Raw genomic sequence first — 22,409 nt, 5'->3', positions numbered from 1 at the left:
CTTACCTCCTTCGAAAGATCATTCCGCTGCCTTCCAGTTACCCACTGCATTGCACCCCAGACTCCTTCTCGACATCTTCACTCCTTCAAAAGTACCCGACGCAATTGCTGCTACGCTACTAGAGTCATCCTTTCAAGTGATGTCATTTTGGGTCTTTTTGTTACTCATACACTGACCGCCTGACCAAAAATTACAACGACGGCTCGATGTCAATAGAGTAGAAAGTTAATGCATGAATAGTTCATATTCTCATAATGTTTCGCAAGCGAATATCCACAGTACGCCTTAGAGGAACAGTCGGAAGCTCTTGTGACCCAAACAGATTTATTGATGGAGTCAAAAAAAGATTCCTGGACTCGGCAAAAGTCTAGAGATTAGGTTCTTAGAAGAGAGCGGGCCAGGGCTGATCTGTTGATTTTTGATGTCTCAGTTTTCGGGAAAGTATCCACGAAATAAACGCCGCCGTACAGATGCTTGTGCACAGCAAGGTTGCCTGAAAGGTAGTAAAGAAACATTCACGATTACTCATAGACCTCTATAGGTTCATACATTTTCCATGAGCGAGCGAAATGTTAAGCAGCGCTATCTATGCCTAGGTGCTGGAGGCAAGTGACACAAAAGTGAAGCGAAATATAACAACAGCAGGAAGATTTTCCAATCTACGCGCCAAATTACTATAATTTCTAGTTTATTTGAAAAGTACCAGTGTAGCATAAGTCACACTGCCGCAAGGCATGCAACTGATGTGCTCAGTATATCGGTGGCCGCGCGTATCATACATCTAAAATGGCAAGGTTTCTATGCCGCTCGCATTCTCTCATTCGTAATAGGTTACTCTTCGCGCCTCAGCAGGGCTCCAAGTTTAGAGGTGTACAACGGTACGATAACGTATTGTAGGAAGACGGATGAATAATCCCGGAAGAAGCTTTCACTATTTAGGTTGTAGATTATCAAACTTCACAAAGCAAATAGCTCATACTCCCAGGCAATAAAGATGAGATTTCTGGAAAGCCTAGTTGTTGCCTAACACGGACGTGAGAGCTGAACTTAGGAGATGGGGGATGTGAAAGGGGAAATGGAGAGAAGAATGTAGAAAGCATGCCATTTCGGTGCGTAATGAAATTGTACATGCTGTGCGTAGGCGTTTGTCATGGAATATTGTTTAGCAGCAGAAAACAGGCGCGGTGTTGCCCTCGTGGACCAGTCTTATCTGGACTACGCCAGACACGGACTAATCACTCTTTGGTTCTTTCGGCCACGCCCTAATAGTCACAACGAAGCAACTTTGTGACCAAATATGCAAGCACCCGTGTGCATATTTAGAAGCACCCTGTGATAATTAGGCGCCCAGCAATTATCGTTAATTTTTGGACTTTTTTGTCCGAAGGCGGCAACAAGCCCTTCCAGCTAGTGGACTTGGTAAGAGGACGAATAAGGAAAAAGAAACGCTTGTGTAAGATCTTCAACAGTCATACCGTGTCACGGGTGACTGCGAATATTGTACCTATGAAATATGCTACGTGCATTAGCTCAGTTATAGCACTAGTCTAATTTTACTGGTCCAAATGTCAGCACACCTGATATGTAAAGCTTTATTCTCGTATTTGTGGGAATATACGCGTAAATATCGTAAAGCAATGATGATTACATTAGGAAAAAAATAACTGCTCCCGACGGATCTTCAAGGCACTCGTGAATCTACTCATTAGAGAACGTCGGCTATTTAGGGGACAACTTGCCTGTAGCGCACGATGTCCTGAAAATAATCTAGCACCTGCTTATAGGAGCATTTCAAAACCATGCGCAAGCCTATAAATCGTAAGAAAGCTAGGCTATGATAGGGTGTGCGTGAGTACGGCACACTTTGGACGATTGTGTTAATGAAGGAACGAATCAACCATCCTAACAGTACTCTGCGTACAGTGGCAACATTCGTTTCTATAACTGAAGTGCAAGCAAATATACGTAAATGTAAAATGCGCATTCACGGGTTTCACAGTAACCATATCGCTGTGAATGAGTAGACGTTTACTGCTCAAAATCAAAACAGATAGAGAAGATACAGACAAAACATAATCTATTGTCTTCCTGTAACCTCTATCAGGATTGTATACTACCCCCGCGATTGTCATATATCACGGATATTAGCAGCCAGATAATTCACATAAAGCATTCTCTTAATGCTCACGGTAATGTGCATAAAATAGCCCAAGCATCTCCACAAACAACTTACTGGCAACCGTGGCCTTTATTCTCTCGGCGAGTGTCGTCAGGTCATTCGTCCTGCCTCCTTCCGTAAGGATGACGGCAGCTGCGGGCGCCTCGCCGTAGTCCGGGTGCGGAAGGCCCACCACGGAAACCTCAGCGATCTCGAGTGCGTGCTCGCGGAGTAGCAGTTCTTCCAACTCTGTGGGGACGACCTGATTATCCATGCACTTGATCATCTGTTTCAGTCGCTCGAGAATGTACAGCTGGCCGTCTTCATCGTAGTAGCCTGCGTCGCCTGCGCCAAAACAATATACATAATATCGAGGAGGCCTTGTTGAGACGATCGGGCCTTCGCAGCAACCAGCATGCTTAATAAATGGTACGCTGAACACCACTATAATTACAGGGCCTTACAGTGATTTCAGCATAATGAGAGGTTGCATCCGTTTATATAAACTTTTAATCACTATGACTCAGGGCACCCAGTGCAAGGTAAAAGGAAAGATGCACGTATTATCAGTATCAGAATCGTCATAGGATTTCACTCCCTCGTCTTCACTGGGCCTTGAGTGCCTTTCCTCTTTCTGCGTTTCGTCTCAACAGTAGAGCTTTTATGTTCTACGCTTCACGTCTGCAGAAGTCAGATTGTTTCTAATATTTCGGACTTAGAGTTTAGCATCGTTGCGGAACCTGATCGCAGAACTGAATGCGGAGACCGCTTGTCTTACAGGTTGTGAATGCAAGAATATTTCCACACCCCGTCAGAAACCTGGTGCATTTTATCGGCTACCTTCCAATAATTCATTATAATGAGGCCGAGGCGTTTGACAGCAGCCAGAAGCACCGTCCGGTCCAGTTTGTGACACTAAAGCTATAGGCTCTAAATCCCATAAGACCACTTGGGATGTCCGCACGTATAATAAGTAGATTGAAGAGAGACTCACATTAGCTCCTCTTATTAAAATTAAGTCTTATGAGATGTGTTTGTAGCTAAACTATTTTCACATTTTTGTAGCCGATCGAACGTTGTATTTGGAAAGATTGGATGCGCTTTGTAGACGATCACAAGGAAGAAGGCGAGACAGGCTCAATCCCCCGCCTGTCCAATCTTTTCAAATACAATGAACCAACTTGCCCAACAACGCATCTTGCTAAAGAAAACGTTGGACGTATTGTGTTTTTTTTTTGTTATGCAAGTTGCCTCTGCAAAAAAAGGCAAGAGAGATATGTGAGTTAGAAAAAAGATCGATGTTCGTAACATTCCTTAAAGTCTGAAATATTTGAAAATTTTAGCAGTATTTTTGCTCGGAAACGCAGAAAGCTGGGCACGTTAGCAATAACGCTTTCATACGAACGCTTATATGGTATTAAAATTGCAGGGCCATCAAAAGTACCGGGTTAAGACACTGCCTACCTGACCTACACCAGCCTTCTTCGTCGAAAAGCTCGGCGGACTCCTTCGATCGCTTGTAATAGCCCCTCACCATGGACAACGACTGGAAGCATATCTCGCCGGTCTCGTGGGGTCCAAGTTTCCGACGCGTGTACACGTCAACAATCTGCGAATTAAAAGGCCATTTGATTGTATGAAGTATGTGAAAGCATTTGTTATGAAGCTGCGTCGATATGCAGTCTTGTATAATCACTTTGGTACCATGACAATGCACGATTATTTTTTTTCATTCATTGTTAAATACAAGGCGTGAGGCAATAAGCCTGCTTTTGCAATTCATGTGTAGGTGCCATCGCGCAAAAGATGGGTAGAAATCGGACAATACCACTTTACGTGAAAGAATAAAAGGAATTCTCGACTCTCGATGGACTTCTCGATGAAGTATATTAAAAAGTGGGACAACGGGTGTGCCAATTTTATGCGTATGATGCTACAGATAACCAAAGTAGTGCGTGAGCATGTGTTGGTGGGCTAGTTGGTTAAGCATGATTACAAAGACGGCGCCGAATAAAACAACACACAAAGAAGGGACACGAGACAGCACGTAGGCGCACTAACAACTGATGTTTTATTTCTTGACATAGTAGTATATAGCTGCTGTCAAGGATCAAAACAACAAGAATAAACAGGGCAGTCATCTGCATCGCACAAGGAAGCCAAGATACAGAATAACTATTAAGTGTCGCTCTCAAGATACGCCAGTTCCTTTGTCGAAAGAGACACTGAGGCTTCACTGATACAATCAACACCACGCTTTTTGATCTCAAGCGCTTCCAATATCTCCCTTGTCAGTTGATGATCAGCTCTGTACAGAAGACTGGTTCTATCGAAATCTGGGATGCACTTGTGAGCCTTACAATGCGCACTTATATGACCGGAGAGCTGGTTTTCCATCTTATATCTATGCTCATGTAATCTGTCATTCAGACATCTGCCCGTTTGGCCTACATATGTTGAACCGCACGACAAGGGAACCGAATAAACTACTTTCTGTACACATTGGACATGTTTCTGCCCATGTTTTTTTTTTGCGCACACCTGTATGTTTTCCCGATTTCCTGCGTTCACTTTGGCACACATCAAACCAAGACGTTTCGGAGCGGAAAATATAACAAGAACACCAGCTCGTTTACCTACTTTTTTGAGATTGCGAGATATGGCGTGAACATATGGAATAATGGCACACCTTGTGCGATGCAGATGACTGCCCTGCGTATTCTTGTTGTTTTGATCCTTGACAGCAGCTATATACTACTATGTCAAGAAATAAAACACCAGTTTTTAGTGCGCCTACGTGCTGTCTCGTGTCCCTTCTTCGTGTGTTGTTTTATTCGGCGCCGTCTTTGTAATCATAGTGTCACTAGAGTGCAAGAATACCTTAAGAGTGGTGCTGTTGTTGACATTGGCGTTTTGTTCAGACTCAATGAGAACTAACGTGCTGTGCGTGTTGTTGTAGTGAAGTGTGATGCCCGTCAAAAACGAAGAGGTGAATAAGGGTTGTTGAAGTTTTCGCGGAACGAAACACAAAAAATTCAGGACCATTGTTACGAGTAAGAAGTACAAGTAAACGAACAGTAAGAAAAAGATTTGGTACGAAGGAAAACAGACAAGAAGACATTGGAAAAAGGATGAAAGGAAAGGCAAGGCGCCCTCTTGGAGATGGGGCGCGCGCATAGAAGCATGTGGTGGCCGGGGCGCAGCGTTTCGGGGAGAAAACGGCCTGCCCCAGTGCCGTGGCAATCCAGAGACGTCCCGCCAGAGTGCCAGGCTCGGCGAGCAGCCGACCACGGGCTCCGGAACTACCGCTGGCCTGTAACTACGCGCGAAGACACATCAGCGTTTACACCGCTCAACATGGACGTGCGAAACCTTCCAGCCAACGGACATGAGCTGGGCCAATACGCACGAGCACCCGCCAGTACAACTTCCGCCCTGCCGGAGCACGACAGCTCCCGGGCGCTTGTGCCTTCGTCACGTCAACGGGGCACCCGCGACGCTGAACAGCAGTGACGACGGACCACAGACCGGGCCACAAAGACATTCGCGATGGACATAACCGTAACTGTAACTGTAACAGTAAGCACCCTGAAGTTATGGTATAAACGATCGCCCCATAGACCCGGGTTAACCTCGGTTAACCTTGGTGAACCCGGCGGGGGAGGGGTTGTTTGTTTGAACACGACACCTAGTTTGGAAAGACTCATTCCGTGTGCAATATTTGTTCAATTTTAAAGTGTGCGCCTTTAAACTCCTCATGCAGAGAATGTTCTCATGGTATCGCACCTTGCGTTCATTCGGTCTGTGGTATAGGTCCAGCCATGGGAATGTAACTGGCATTTTTTTTGCACGTAGATGTTATGTTTTTCTACATGAACATACATAAGTGCCATTTAGTGGTGATGTGGACATTGGCATGCATGCTAAAACCTCCAAAGAGGTTGAGTATTCCGTACTTTTCTACTCTTACTTCTTATCAAACACAACATTAAAACCAAATCACATAACAACAAATGGCACAACATTAATATACCATTTCGTTACAGATCTACTTCGTGACCTGATTTATTGTACAATTAACGCTCATTGATCGTTTATCTATATATCTAATTGCCGATAGGTGCCATGTGGAATGCAAACCAGTTACAAATATGCGAAGCCATGACATACCTGCGTATTCTCCTTTCTCATCTCCGAGATGAACTCTCTGCAACTGACTGGGAGCTGGGAAGCGGTCTCCTTATGCTCATTAGTTGATGCAGTATACCAAAGCATTAGGAATGTAGGTATTTCTAACTACAAGGGGTGTTTTTCTGCGAAATAATAAAAAAAGGAAAGTGCTCACGGAAACCATGGCATACAAAAAAATGCTGAGATCGATAAAAGTCAATATTAACTTGTAATAATTATTTTTGTGCCCTCGCGATCTAGAGACATTGGGATCGTTGAAAAAATTTAGAAAGGGCCCAACTAAGTTCGGAGACAACACAGCGTAAATATTATCCTCTCATGTTTCAAAGTGTTACAGCGAATAAAGAGACGTGGAGTAAACAACTCTATTCAACCATTAAGCAAGCAAGTTCAAATGATGAAGAAACCTCAACCAGAGATTGAATACATAAAGCTACCGACAACTTCAATTATCTCACTTCATTAGCACACTGTATCAACGGCATTGCTGCGCTGCATGTCGTCCCCGCAGCAGTTGTTCCTTCGGTGTTTCTTTCTTCCACTGCATAACATGAAATGGCGGATGTTTTTACAAAGCTTTAAAAAAGAAACTCTGGCGATATCAATTGTTTCAAGATAAAACCACGTTGTGGTCGACTTATTGGTCGCACATACAACGTACATTTACAACTTCTGTTTAAGCACGTATTCTCTGCTTCAACGCATTAAGAATACAAATGTTAAAGTGGTCTTCAAAGGAGGAGACAAGCTTGATCTCATTAACCATAGGCCAACATCTATCTTTCCCCTCTTCTCGAAGCCCATAGAAACATTTCTCTTTGTCAATTCTCGATCTTTTTTTCTTCTTGAATTCCACTAAGTATTCGTACCGGTTGTGTTTGGTTTCAGGCCTAAAAACATCATTTTTACGGCAAAAGTAAATAATGTTAGCCAACATACGAGACACACGACTTAATTCAGGCCTACTTGTTGAACGGCATGCGACCGCAATAACGACACTAATGTATCACGAGAACAACCTTATTATCGCGTTCGAGACATTTCACTGGATTTATTTACCAGTTATCAGAACAATAGGCAACGATTTGTAACCATAAGCACAAAACATTATCATTGCTAAAAATTACACAAAGTGAACCCCGTGGTAGTATATTGGGGCCCATAGATATTATTATGGATGATAATCATATTGTTTACATAAATCGGCCGATCCAGTATGCCTTACACGCGGATAGGATTAGCTTGTTTTTCACAGGTATGGACAAACATGGACCTTGTTTGAGTAGCTAGCTCAATCTTAAGCGATCTTTACGTATTGTCTGCGACTAAGCCTTTACATATAATCTGTTCAAGAACAACTCTCTCTTTTCCGTTCCAAAGAAATTATCTGCTTCTTTAATCCTTCGTGCATTAATTTCCCCGAAGTAGATATGAAGGTCTGTAGGAACCGGCCATCCTGAGCCAGGCTAGGTGCCCTGACATGCAACTCCCATGACTCCCCCACTTACCTGACACGTCGGCGTACCGAAAATTCTTCGGTACGCCGGCGATTGCCTGATTCTTGCCCAGGGAAATGAGCGGTTTCTACAGATGGTGAACGTATTGATACTTTTCGAGGAGCAAGGAATGGGGTCAAAATTCTCGTGTGAGACGGCGAGATAATGAAGATTTCAGTTTATGGACATAGATTTATACTTCGAGCCGGACTATCTGTGCTGGAAATACCAGTCCAGATCCAAAAAAGCCTATCCTGGAATTTCGTTTCAGCCACTCCAAGTTGATCAATAATAGTATAGGTCTGTATAGCCTAAAAGATGCTTTGTTGAAGTCGTGCCTCCACAAAGTAGGCGGCAGGGCGTCGAGGCAAGTAGCGCGGCTCCAGATGGCGGGTGCCGCACATGACGTCATAACTGCATCAGGGATTAAAGTTCGATTAAATGCTCGAACGATTGAAGAAGCGTGTAGTGAAAGAGGGTAAAAATGAAGCTGGGGGACTGAGAAGAAAAAAGCTTGCTATCAGCCCCTATGTCCACTGCCTGTCACATAGGTTGAGAAAGTTAACATCTCGCTATGGCGTAAATGTCATTTTCTCTGCAAAGAATGAGCTCGCCACCATTTGTTCAGCCATACGCAGGCGTAGTGAAAGATCGAGCAACTGCACTGTAGATGTAAGCAATAGGTCTCGTTGCTGTGCCTAGTACTGTAAACAATTCCCTCTCACGCTCAACTTCAGTGAAGTATTCCATGCCTTTCTCGCGTGGAAAAAGTATGCGAGCCAAACTGGCGGATGTCTTCATGTTAGGGTGAAGGAGCATTACAACTTCGAAAAAATGATTGCGCACACAAATTTTGGACTGCACGTAAGATACTGCAATTCACCTGGTAAATACACACCCAAGTTTGACAACACTACGATCATTTATAAGCACAAAGATCGAACAAGAGAAGTGGTAGAGGCCAACGAGATAAAGGAAACAAGGGCAGCTTGTGTCATTTTTGCTTTTATAGCGCTTCATCGCAATGAAATATCTTTTTAGATACGACCTAACACGTACAAATTCTTTGGCCAGTTAAACACTTATCAATATTCTTTTTTTGTGTTTTGTTTTGTTTATCTTTGCTTTTATGCCGTTTCATAACGCTTGATGACATAGGACATGTCGGGTTTATATAATCGCTAACCTTTGAATAAACTTTCATTTGCAAGTACCGGCGTGTCCGGTCTTCTCTAGAGCCTTAGTGTCTGTCCTAGTAGTTCGCACTCGGAATTTAGCCACGCTTCCAGGCCAACTCACCCATTTTTCCCTTTTGATTAGTTTAGCAGACTTAGACGACTTAGACGGAATTGGAGTATCTCAGTATCTCAGAACAACCTTTAGAAACAAACGGTTCACTAGGCAAACTTGTAGACGTCGTATGAACATGACAGTGGCATTAAATGGTACCTCATAATGTCATGAGTACGTAGCGACAGTCAGCCACTTAGAAAATAAGAAAATGAGTATATGTGGTCCAAAACGGGATAGGGCGTGAGCCTCTCAGTTGCTGTCACTCTGTGACGTACCGCTACCAATCGTCATTAGGCATGATTGCAGCGCCCTCCGGCCAATGATGTGGAGTGTGTGAGGTCGATAGGGTGCCTTCGTCCGCGCTGGCCGGTGAGCACATTTGGAGGGAGGGCGCCTGCATCGAGGCTAGAGATAGGGGGGGGGGTAGAGCTCCATTGGATAATCATGTCCGCGTCCGCAAGCGCACTGGCGCATTTTGTAAGGTGACGCAATAATATAACAGGTCCTATCTCCTACCACAGCCGCTAGACCGGAGTGCATCGTGCGCTAGCTTGAACTGCCGGCAGCATACGGGTCTGAAGCTTGGGTGAACTGAAGGGAGCGGGCCTAGGTTGCGCGTTCAACGAAGGAAAAGTGCTCGCTCGTCGTGCACAAGGGACCATGCACTTCGGTAAGAGGTCATGACTGTGCTGCTATGGGCCACGTTCAGAACGTCGACATTTAGAGGGGGCAAATCGTCGTCAAATCTACGTCGAGAGCGTTTGGGGTTCCTAGAGCAAGGGAGTCGCCTAAAATAGACGCATGGCTGCTACGTGGCGGGATTGCCAAGGATACCAGATGTGTTGAGACTTATTTTATGCGGAAGCTTGCATACCCCGCCTATGAAATTGGCATAGATATGTGTCACCGTCAGGGAAACAGGCGCCATATCAGGACGACGAGATGAGGGGAACAGAATCGCGTGCCGCCGAAAGTACGGAGGAGCGCGCTGAGCACGGTCTTCTGTACTTTCACCGGAGCGCGATTCACTTCACCTGATGGCACCGTCCTCCTACGGCGGCTGCTGAGCGCGCGGCAACGAAACGACACCTAGAATGAAGTCTAAGTGGCGAAGAGCGAAGCGGCGAAAGAGCAAGGAGGCGATGCGTCGTGGAGGAGGAAGGCAGTTGGAGGCACGCAGCGTTGACCTCCTGTAGCAGTTGTTACGGGTTCTGTGTGCGCTATCGACGTACCGGGTTCGTCTCGTGATCGAGAAGTCTAGCGAGAAGGATACAGCCGCGACGTAAACGGTGGCAGACCGAGCGCGAGTCAAGCGACCCCATCTCTTCGCCACAGCCCGGGCACAGTATGAAGAAGTGTGGAAAAAGGCGGAGCTTGGCACGCCCAGGAGACAACAGAAGCTATTTTTGTAGCTTCGCCTTTTGTTGACTAATCCAAAGCCTTGTTATTGCTTAATACATTCACCTGCTGCTTTTCTGTTCATTTATGGCTGGTCTCCGAAAACCTTTATTATCGTAAATATTACAGGTTGACATTGTTGTTTTTATTAATCCTAGTCATCATGCACAGGAGGCCCCATTTCAGTGTCTAACTACGGGACCTCCTTGTGTGTATACTTATCATGTAATCATACCCATTTTGTCTTGAATAAAACTGATTCTCATTCTGATTCTGATTATGACGGAGAAAAGGGGGGAAAGTGACTAGTGTGAAGAGGATATTACCGAATGGCTCGAAATTGTAAAGACTTGTCATTTGCTAACACTGCCTTATCATTTTCCCTAATGGCACTCTACACAACATACAGAAAAACGGACATAAACATACAGAAATAAGGCATCAGCCTTGAGAAAAGCGCCCCACCCACACATTCAAAGGATTCTTGAAACCTTCTACCCGCAATGCACAAAAAGGGAATAGCAACCTTATGCTTGCGCGAAACCTGGGTTGACGAAGTGAAACGTGCTTGCGATGTTCTAGCAATATGCCCAATGCTAGCTGCTTCCCTGTAAAGGCTCCCAGTACTAAGCAATAATAAAACAGTAATCATTGTTGTTTTTTCTCCACAATTTTGTAGAGTAGCGTACCTTTATCCGAACACCGGTTGCTGGAACGCCTACACCAGCATTGGTTTGGCCCCCACACGTCTTCGGTTGAGCTGTGACAATGCCACACGATTCCGTCATTCCATACATGTTGAGCAGAAGCTTGAGGCCACTGAATGCTGCACGCGTTGCATCGGCTGTGGAAGCCGAGAACACACTGCCACCCACGACGATTGCTCGTATGCTGGGCATCGTCCTTCCAGTGCACCGCATATGACGCACGATAGCTTGGATCTGAGACGGGAAGAACAATGCCGTCGTCGACTGCACAGGGATAAAAATAATTAGGAGAAATGGGGGCGTAGAAAATGCGAGTGTTCTTGATGTCGGCGTAGCTTTGTGAATACACTACGTCGCTGATATATTTTCTAAAAGCGCTGTGTTTTGAAGCACCTGAAAGAATGCGAAGGCTGGCGACAGATTAGAAGAAAAGCCGTAGCATCACAGGAAATGTGGGGCATCCGTAGTCATAGTATTGTGTTTTATTATTAGACGAATTAATGTTGTAAACTTATTGACCGTGTGAATTGCAGCAAGCATTCACTTAATTAATAAGAAAGTGTAGTGTAACTTTTGCAGTTGCAAACAGCAACAGTTTCAACTCAATGTACACGTGCACGAGCTGTTACAATGGTGGCATTCTCAGGACCGCAAGCTCGCGTGTTCGTCTAAGGAGCATGTTGCGCACTGCCACTCGCTTCCCTATTTAACCTCAGCCGCGTTTGAGAACATCACATTATGTGTCTTACAATTGTAGGTGCGCGGGAGCACAGCAATCCTGAGGCCACCTGCCTTCCCGGCTTATCTTTAGACCTGCAAACCCCTTCTGGTGACCTCGAACATAAGGCGCGCGGCTTGCGTGTGCGTTCGGCTGAGCTCTAGCACAATCCAGCCTCTACAGTAACCACACACCACGTTAGGTGGGCTTGAAAGGGAGACGCGAGCTCTCCTCCACTAGCCCAGATGCGTGGCAGTGCTAACTGAAAAACGTAACCTCCAGAATTAGGCGCAAGGTGACGCACATCACGCCTCTGGCCTTCTTGATTTACCCTCGCACAAGCAGCACACTCCGGTAGAAAACACACACGGGGTGGGGGCCTATCATCCTGGCACATGGACTTAACTCTGAATCCTCCCGGATGGGGCCAGGATTAGTTGAGTAAAACGACTGCCTTGAACCGCACAATCACTTTATTCTAAAGAAGCTTTATCTGGATTATTTTCCGACATTTAGTGTAATCATTTTTTATTGCGGAGTAAACTAGGGGGGAAACATTGTGCAATAGTAAAGTTTACCGATCCTAGTGTTAAAGGCTTTGCAGATGATCACTCGTCTAGCTCCAGAAAAGCTATAAATCTATACAAGTTGTACTGCTTAACGAAAGCTTCTTTTTAAATAGCTTTGAAAATGAGGCGGATGTGTATTACTCTACATCGAAGCTTTGTTGGCGACCCATTCCGCTGTATCGCTTGTCGTCATGATCGCCCGATGTCTCTTCGACTAATAACTGCGACTGCTGTATCCACGAGACCCTCGACTCTACGATCAGGCAATGAAGCCCTACAACTAGCCGGGCAGGAACGTAAGCTGTCTCGCTCCGACAAATCAGACCTTAGGCACGAGAACACGTTTCTTCAGCTGCAGCTAAGTGTAACAGAGCACTAGACCTACCACTGAGCGCTCGAGTGCCATACCTAACAACGATTACACTTCTCACCCGCCTAAGCGCAGTGCTCCAAAACCCAATAGCTCCACGAACACGGCTTTTTCCGCGCCATCAGCATACACAGTCTGCGCAACCGTTGAACATTGCCTGCAAGAGGTCATGGCCAAGGCCATGGAGACCGCCACTGCCACCCGCGACTTAAGTGCTCAAAGGAGAGAATGAACAGCGACATTCAGAACTCGCTTAAAATGCCGTAATTTCTATAAGAAACTTGAACGACCTATGACAGACGTTGAGAAACGCTCCGAACGGTTTAAAAGCGCCATATTCAAGGAATCGCGCTCATGCCTTGATGATGCCTCGACGTACCGAATTTGAGAGTGTAATTGCCGAAGCTACACACGGAAACGTTGAGTTCTACAACAGCGTCATCACACGCTTAAGTCACAGAGGTCGCCCGATGTCATGGCCCTTCAGGAGCCCATGACGACGACGAAACACCGCTTATGCAGCCTACCACTCTCACGCGCACACTACCAATCGTCACCCATCTCTCACCTCATTGGTCCGCCGCAGAATTATCGTCATACAGCCGACCCGTTTCCAGAGAGCCCCGCGCCTATTAACGCGATAGCGTTAACGGTCCGGTGAAGCTGAAAACTACGGTGTCATAGTCATCAGTCCAGCGTCAGCGTCCCGCGTCGGCAGGCGTTTTGGCAAAAGTGATTCCGAACCATGCAAACCCAGCCACGCACACCCAACCACACCGCCACTTCATCCAGCACAAGGAACGTACTGAACTAACATAAATTTGTCAAACTATAATACGCCAAGAAATCGTAAAGTACGACTTGCGCACAACCTACCGACATGATAGCAACAAATTTAATTATATTGTACGAGAAAAGATTATTCTTTTACGCGGAAACTAAAACGAAACCCTTTACCCCGTTTCTTCCATGCATAGACCAGCCACGGCGTCCGAGGCACGCCCACGGAGTGGCACGCCCGGTTCCTTGCAAAACCTCCAGATGGCGCTCGCCTCCGCCCCATCCGGGGAAACGACAAAAAACGTAGACGTAGGGAAACGACAAACGTAGGTAAACAACAAAAAACGGAGACCTACAAAAGCACTGTTCGCAATAGGCGATCAGAAAATTTGGTTGTGGTAGTTCATAGTGTCTTTTTTTCTTTTTTATTGTTTAATCTAGGTAGGAAATTAGGCAGTATAATAGGAAGAGCTTGGTGGCGCAACCCACCGCCCATTCCAATGGGGACGCTCATAACATCAATCCATCCATCCATCTATCCGGGCCTATGCAAGAGACTGTTTTTCTATCAGAAAGCTTGTCTTCTTGCATAGCCTGCGCCGCCATCATTTCCCGGTAAAGATTACAGTTACACAAGCTGCAGTGGCCATGAAGCTTAAGAAGGAGCCAGCAATCTTTGAATGCTATCGTGTTCCGCTTCTAAACACCACGCTTAAGCTTCCTGCAGCTTTTTTTCCTCAACACCTCCTATAGTCTATCCTCAATCTGTAGTGCAGTTCCAGTTCGCAGCATCTCTTCTACCGCCTCCTCACGGTAGTGGGTCGTTTTTCCCTCGCTGTCGTTGGCAATTATAACGCCCGTGAACTATCTGGGGATATCCCTACGACAGATGGAAGGGCCATCAGATGTGGACAGGCGCCTAGCAACTCCACTACACCGTGCTCACTGATCTTGCCGGCCCCACGTGCATTGGCAACAGCGTACCTAGGGATACTACGTAGGATCTAACCTTGAACAAGCACATCCCGGCGCATATTGGCTCAATAGCGGACACATTGCCCGCAGTGACCAATTCATGATCCTGGCGCATATCATGGCCGGTCCTAGGAGACGGGTTATACAAGTGCCTAATCTCCCGGACTGAGATGCCTTTCGGGCTTGCGGACGGCCCCCCGCCAACTCTTCATTTCTGGATAACTGGTTTTTCGGAGAACGCCCGGGAAGTGACCAAAGCGTCTCTGAGGTGACAAATGACTTCTTGATGTGCTAGAGGCACCTGAAGAGTTTCACAGGCAATACCAGGATCACAAACACAACTGTAAGCTCCACAACTCATCGCGCTACTCCACAGAGATATCGAACACTGTACGTATAAGCTCAACAATCATCAATGGCATGCTGTATGCGACGATATGCGCTTAACCTCCACAAAACCTGGAATACCCTCTGCAAATCCTAAATGATCGCACCAGTAAAACTACACGACGGCAGAATCTTCAGAAACAATTACAGATGGCCCCAGGCTCCAATGATAAATTATTACGGGGCTTATCCTAAATGTACGGTGGCGCCGAAACACCTCAACAGCGCCCACCCATCACAAGCCACGACAACGCTGACATGGATGCCCCTGTTACCCTGCGGAACTACGGGCAGTGGTTCGAACCTTAACCCCCGCTCAGCCCTCGGGGACAACTGTATCACTAATAGGCTTCCTTGGAACGCGTACGACACCTCACTTGCCACCATCCTGCATCACATCACTGCGGTATAGGAATCGGGCGCGATCGTCGTCCTGAAAGCATACTTCAGAGCAGGTTGGTGGCCGTTCTGCAACGACTGCTAACCCATCGCTCTTACGCATCGCAGGCCTTCCTGACAAGACATAGCTACCAGCAACAGCCTAAAACAGTGGCTGAGTAAAAGGCTCACCGAGTGCACGCAAGTGCACTAACGCTTGCTTCCCAGCACGTCCCATCATCGACTACAACATATCTACCACGGGATTTATCACGGGATATCTACGCAACGGGGAGCGTTTCTTACGCCTATAAAACTGCACCGACACCGACGGAACCCACTTCAGAGCAGGCTGATGGCCGTTCTGCAACGACTGCCAACCCATCGCTCTTACGCATCGCAGGTGGGCTCTTCAGACATCTTGTTATGCTATATCTATTGGCGTAGCTGCCGGCCTGCTCTCAACGTGGTTTCAAATTTTTGCCATTTGTTACTTGTTTTTTGTTACTTTTTGTCGCTTTTCGAGTGGTTTCGGAGATTCTGCAGACGATGGATGCGTTGAAGGATTTTGCCAGATCCATCTCTGAAAAGGCACCAAATTCTATTAAGGAACGAGCAAAGCTGTTCATTGAATTGACAGCGAAGTTTATTGAGGCCGTAGCCGAACTTAGCGCTGGCGTAATGACCATGAAGCAATCCGTTGAGTTCAACAGTGAGAGCTTCGATGAGTTCAAAAGCGAAATCCGGAATTTACGCCAGGAGCAGCTCCCTGAGGTGAAGAAGCGGAGTAAATGCAATGAAGGAGACTGCCAGAGGCTAAGGTTTAGCCTGGGGGACTTAAAAAAGGATCTTGTTGAATTGAAGCAATACAGTAGGCGCAACAACATTGAACTAAAAGGAGTGCCAGAGACAGAGAACGAGAACTTAAACGACACAGTCCGGAAGGTGGCCAAGTGCCTGAAATTGGATCTCTCTGCTAGCGACATAGATATCGCGCATAGAGTTCCGGTTAAAGGATCAGGGCTTCCAAACATAATTGTGAAGTTCAACTCACGGTGTGCGCGGGACAAATTCTTTAAAGCAGCCAAGAAAAACCGATTGAACACAAAGATGACTGGCTTTGAGGATAACGACCCAATCTTTGTGAATGACCACCTCTGCCCTGAAAACAAGATCTTGCTAGACAAGACCATCCATTTGAAAAAAGAAAAAGAATGGAAATTTGCCTGGGTTTCAAATGGTAAAATCCTGGCGAAGAGAGCAGACAATTCGAAAGTCGTCCATGTGACATGTGAAGATGATCTTTCAAAAATTGTCTAGTAGCTGACTCCTAGCCGCAGCTACCTCTTGGCAGAGACATGGCGTTCACGAAGATGGACAATAGTAGGTTGCACATATTCCACAGCAATATACGCCGTTTAAGAAGGAACTTGAACTTGCTTATTTTCTTCAGTACCAAAAACATTATGATGTCATTGCACTATCTGAAACTTGGCTCAAGAAAGGTGAAGATGTTGTTATTCCTGATTACCTCATAATTGCTCATCCACGTGATTCATTTTCGCGCGGTGGTGGTGTAGCCCTTTTTGTTCACAACAGTCGCACCTACTCAGCACTGCCTAATGTCTCCTGCAGCACATCTGATATCGAAGCCTTATTTATCAGACTGGACAACTCTCTTATCATAGGTGTCGTGTATCGACCACCCAATTCACCTGTAGCTTTATTTCTTCAAAAACTTGAATCTATATTTTTTACACTAGTGTCACGACACAAAGGTCCGGTTATAATTAGTGCTGACGTTAACATAGACACGAGTCATACAAACCATAGTGACTACACGTATCTACTAGAGTCCTTTAATTTTCATAATCTGATCACTGTTCCTACTAGAATAACAAGTACATCCGCAACTGTCATTGATCATGTTTTAACTAATATAACCTCGAATATTAATGCCGGGGTATGCAACCAACCCATCTCAGATTACCTCCCCACCTATCTAACGGTCAAAAACGTCATAAAACCGAAATTAACGCACGCCAAAGTGAGTACGCGGATTGACTACGCTTTGCTGAGATCGAATATCCAGTTAATCGACACTAGTACCATATACCACGATGACGTCGACATAGAATTCTCCAATCTGATCGACATCCTGACTTGCATTAAAACTAGCAGCAGTATTAAATTATCTGTTCACTCATATAAGTTACCCGTCTCACCCTGGATGACGGAGCAGATTGTAGCAGTATTGCAGCAGAAGGACTTTTGGTATCATAAATGGAAACAGCATAAGGACAACAGCTATTACTTGAGTCCGTACAAATAGGTGCGCAATAAATCTGTGGCAGTTATGCGTACACGAAAAAAAGAATACTATACGCGTTTAATCCAACAGAGCTCCGGTAACTCTAAAAAACCATGGGAAATCGTGAATAGCGTTATAGGCAAGCCACGCAAACAAACGTTTCCGGACGTGGTTGACCAGAATGTTGTAATCAGTTTTAATTCATATTTCACTACTGTTGGAATTTCTTCAGGTACCAATGTAAATAATACACATGTAAACTCTTTTTTACCAAGCCCACTCCCAAACTTTTTTCGTATGGATGACATTGAACTTAACGAGATACACTCAACATAAGCAACCATGGATAGTAATAAATCTGCAAGTATATATAAAATTTCAGTACGTATGTTAAAAGAAAATATTGATATTCTGGGTCCCATATTATGCCACGTCTTCAATCACTCACTTGAAACCGCCACGTGCCCAACGTCACTAAAAACAGCCCGAGTTGTCCCAATATACAAGGACGGCGATCGCTCAAGCCCTTCTAGGTACCGACCAATATCCGTGCTGAGCGCCATTGTAGTACTTTTCGAGAAAATCCTTGCGAATCGAATCAATACCTTTATACACAAATACAACATAAGTTGCCCACAGCAACATGGTTTTCGGCCAAACAATTCACCCTCATCAGCAGTGCAGTCTTTAGCCCACATTATAAACAGTGCTTTAAATGACAACAAACTTGTAGCTGTAGTCTTTCTAGATTTAAAGAAGGCTTTCGATACGGTCAACCATTCCATCCTTTTGTACAAGCTAAAGCACTACGGTTTTCGGGAACGGATTTTCGATTTGTTTTCTAGTTACTTCAATGAGCGTCATCAGATAGTTGTCATAAATAATGTCTCATCGTTACCACAACGTATTCATGCAGGCGTGCCCCAAGGTTCTGTTTTGGTACCAATGCTTTTTTCTATATACGTTTCCGTCCTTCCACGTGTCTTAAAATTCGGAGAAATGCTGATGTATGCCGACGACACTGCTATAAGTACAGGCATCGAGGAAATACAGTCCAAAGCAAACGTAGATTTGGCAGACGTCTGTAAATGGTTTACAGCCAGCAAGCTTACTGTAAATGTCAAGAAAACAAAATATACTATATTTCACTCCCACAGAAAACAAGTAGATGCCAACTCTGTAAACATTAGTATTGACAACTTCCTACTTGAATATACCCCGTGTTTTAAATATCTTGGCGTAGGCTTTGATAGAAACCTGCACTGGCAAGACCATTTATTAGCAGTTGGGGCGAAGGTGGCATCAGGGTGTTATAAACAGCTTCAAGCACGTGACTTCTTTGACACAAGCACATTACGTAGTTTATATTTCTCCTTTATCCACAGTCATCTATCATACTGTCGGGAATCATGGGGTTATACCTACAATAGTTATCTCCAGCCAATCAGAAAATTGCAGAAACGATCATTACGAATCATAATGCAATCTAAGCAGGATCACCCCAGCAACCCATTTTTCAACGATCTACGGATATTACCCTTCGATTCACTACGCCTCCTCAAAACAGCAACTGTCGTAAACAGTATCGTAAGAAACAACCACCCCTTCCATATGTCCCTCTTCCATACTTCATCGCGTACTACCACAAATGTATTATTAGGCAACTTTAATCTACCTCCCACGCACAACGTTTATGACGAATGACGGCTCTCTTTCATTGGTGTTCAGATATGGAACACTCTTCCACAAGAAATAAAATACGCTCAAGATTTTGCACTCACAGCTAAAAAATTCTTTCAGCGCATGCATTAAACATGTTAAACGAGATCTATTTGCTGTTTACACCTCATTTCTTATAATAATATAACATTCACGATGTCTTTGAATTGAATCAACTGTTTCTTGTTATGCTTTCGTTTTGTCATATGTATTATGCATATATTCCCCTCTCTACTTTTCTAAGTTATTATTGTTTATGTGACGAAGTGTCTGCACTATAAAATTTTATTTCTTGGACCCATAACTAGCCTACGGCTACGGGTCCAAACAGTACTGGACACACTTTTATTTTATTTTCATGGAAACAATAAAGAATTTGAATTTGAATTTGTGAATTTGTGAAATTGCACTAATGCCTAAGCCGGGTAAACCCCTGCATTTACGCAATCTGCACACCAGCTCCCTCACGTCCAGACTGCGGAAAGTCATGGAACATATCATTCTTAAAATGCTTACGGCACACTTAGACAATCAGAATTATCTAACACAAACCTAGCTTGGATTCCACCCATGGCTATTCACGAAAGACGTTATGTTTCAACTATAGAACCAAATCATATATCTTAATCAAGGTCCCAACTCGACACAGAGTCCATCCTTGATTTGGATCTTACTAAAGCTTTTGAAAACGGCATGCTGTAGGCACTGTCACATTTTCACTTGGGCCGCAACACATACCGCTACATTGCACAATATCCATGTAGACCTACAGCCATCCTCACTGTACGGTGCGCGGGGGCTCAGATCGGACGTCAGCTCGCTAAGGAGTGAGGGCGCACTACTGGGCTGAGTACAACCGCCAACGCTCTTCAATAGCGCTGTGCTCGGGCACGCGGAACGTCTCTCTGCCATTTCCCACCTTTATCAAGGTCTCTATATGGACGAAATCACGCTCTGGACCGCAGGAGCTAGTGAGGGGAAAGTTCAAGCAGCCATACAAGGAGCCATCGATACAGCGATAGCGTACACCGAACTACGCGGTCTTTTTCCTGCTCTGCGGCGCTATCCAAACTCTTCACACGCGAGCCTGCTCATCGACCCCGTCGGTCAGATCCTCACCCTCTATCCATTGACCTGGCAGCCCACGGCGCGCCTATGCCTCGCTTTGCTATCCTTCGAGTACTCCGTCAGTGCACACAGCACAACTGCAACAGTACTTTAACACTACATCATTTTACCATCAAGGTCCACAGGTAAGATGGCTTATCTCATGCATTGCCACGCGACCCACTGGTATAAAAGAGGACAACGTTTTTCACCTAGTTCAAACCTTCATCATAAATCGCATTGTATATGTTGCGTCTTTACTATGCCTCGCACACGCTGAAAAACACAAGATCGATATGATTACCAAGAAAGCACAAAAAAGCTATCCCCTTTTCGCCCAGTACCACTAATGTAAAACTGGCTGAACTGGGGCTCTATGATACCCTCGACGAGCTCATCGAGGCTCAGCGCCTTGCTCACTATCAACGTCACTCCCAAACCGCCAGAGGACGCCACGTCATCAGTAAGCTGAGTATCCTTGACGTCACGCAGGCTGGCGTCAAGCTCTCCAAACAGCTGGACATCCGCGACACTTTTCTGATTTGCCTTTTCCCGAAGAACGTACACCCTTGACTACTATAGAGCACGTCGCACCGCAACGGTTCAGAAACTCGGCAATAGGCATGAGGGTGCTTCGCTCGTGGCTGATATTGACAACACTGACTACCCGAGCCACTCGGCAATCACACTTGGCCATGGTGAAAGGCTCAAATCTGGATATCACAGTAACCAGCTGGATGCGCAGCATTCATCCTGAACGAGGTGAAGAGGCTTCTATAGCTATCGCCTATGCATCGACTGCTGCATCGTGCTTCATCGTTGATTCCAAGATGGCCCTACGTAACTATACCAGAGGAATCATGTCGCCCATGTGTGCCGAATTCTCACCGGTACACGCCGCTCCCGTCACTGCAAGCGTCCACCCCATCTGCACCCCGAGGCACGCACCTCTTACTGAAACCGAAGCCGCACCCGCAGTTGTTGCTTAGTTGCTATGGTGTTCGGCTGCTAAGCACGAGGTCACCGGATTTAGGTGCACGTTAAGGATCCCCAGGCGGCGAAATTTCTGGAATCTCCCACTATTGCATGCCCCACCGTAAGATCGCGGTTTTGGCAGGTAAAACCCTTAATTTAATTTTTTACGAAGCCGCTTACGACGCGGCACGAGCAAGCATCCTCCGGGTACGTCACTCCTCTTCGGGCCAGCGGCTTTCCAGATGGCCTCAATATCCGCAAGCCCTCGGTCCCGATTCCTTAGCCTCCTGGCGCAGCCACGCACGCGAGCGTATGATCACCGATACCCAGATCATCACGCACTGCCGTAAAGTGCGTCTGCAATGCCCGAACCCTTGCGAGTCTCTCAACAAGCATAAATCGACCACGCGGCGCCTACTACAGCGGCGCACCTTCATGCACCATCAATTTATCATCACGTCTACGCTGATTCCTTGACACAGAGCTGCAAAATAGGCCACGCGCTGATCCCGCCCAAATTATCTGGGCATGCCCCGCAGCACAGCACATCATCAAGCACATAACCAATCCTAGAAAAATCACCACGACCGACCAGTGCGATTTCATCCTGCTCAGCGAACGCCTGGATGATCAAATATGGGTAGTCCGGCTGGCCGATGACGCCGCCAAGACTCAAGGTCTGGCCGCCGCCTGGGGAAGGGAGACTCCGGTGGGGCTAGCCTTCCGGCACCCCGCCTGCCAGAAACCCAGCAATGAATTTCAATAGTTTTTTTCTCCCTCTCCCCTATTTATAAGAAAGTTACCTCTAATGATACCTCACGCGATTCTAGTGATCATATTAGAAACCTCAGTCACGTGACGGGAAACATTGTTGCCT

General features: G+C 45.8%; 1 protein-coding gene across 1 annotated transcript in view; it reads right to left on the bottom strand.

Moving 5' to 3' along the window:
• Positions 1-305: 305 nt before the first annotated feature.
• LOC142578087 (uncharacterized) overlaps positions 306-22,409 on the bottom strand; it is a 72,818-nt gene continuing 50,714 nt past the window's right edge. Inside the window, exons 7-10 of the mRNA XM_075687505.1 lie at positions 11,226-11,507; positions 3,623-3,767; positions 2,234-2,503; positions 306-493 (exon numbers count right to left, since the gene is read on the bottom strand). Coding sequence (XP_075543620.1) covers positions 375-493; positions 2,234-2,503; positions 3,623-3,767; positions 11,226-11,507 — 816 coding nt within the window. The 3' untranslated portion in view covers positions 306-374. The remainder of the gene's footprint in view (positions 494-2,233; positions 2,504-3,622; positions 3,768-11,225; positions 11,508-22,409) is intronic.

This window comes from Dermacentor variabilis, chromosome 4, assembly GCF_050947875.1.
Source record: "Dermacentor variabilis isolate Ectoservices chromosome 4, ASM5094787v1, whole genome shotgun sequence".
NCBI classification, from domain to species: domain Eukaryota; kingdom Metazoa; phylum Arthropoda; class Arachnida; order Ixodida; family Ixodidae; genus Dermacentor; species Dermacentor variabilis.
Note: the sequence above shows the minus strand (reverse complement) of the source record. Positions and strands in the feature narration are given on the sequence as shown.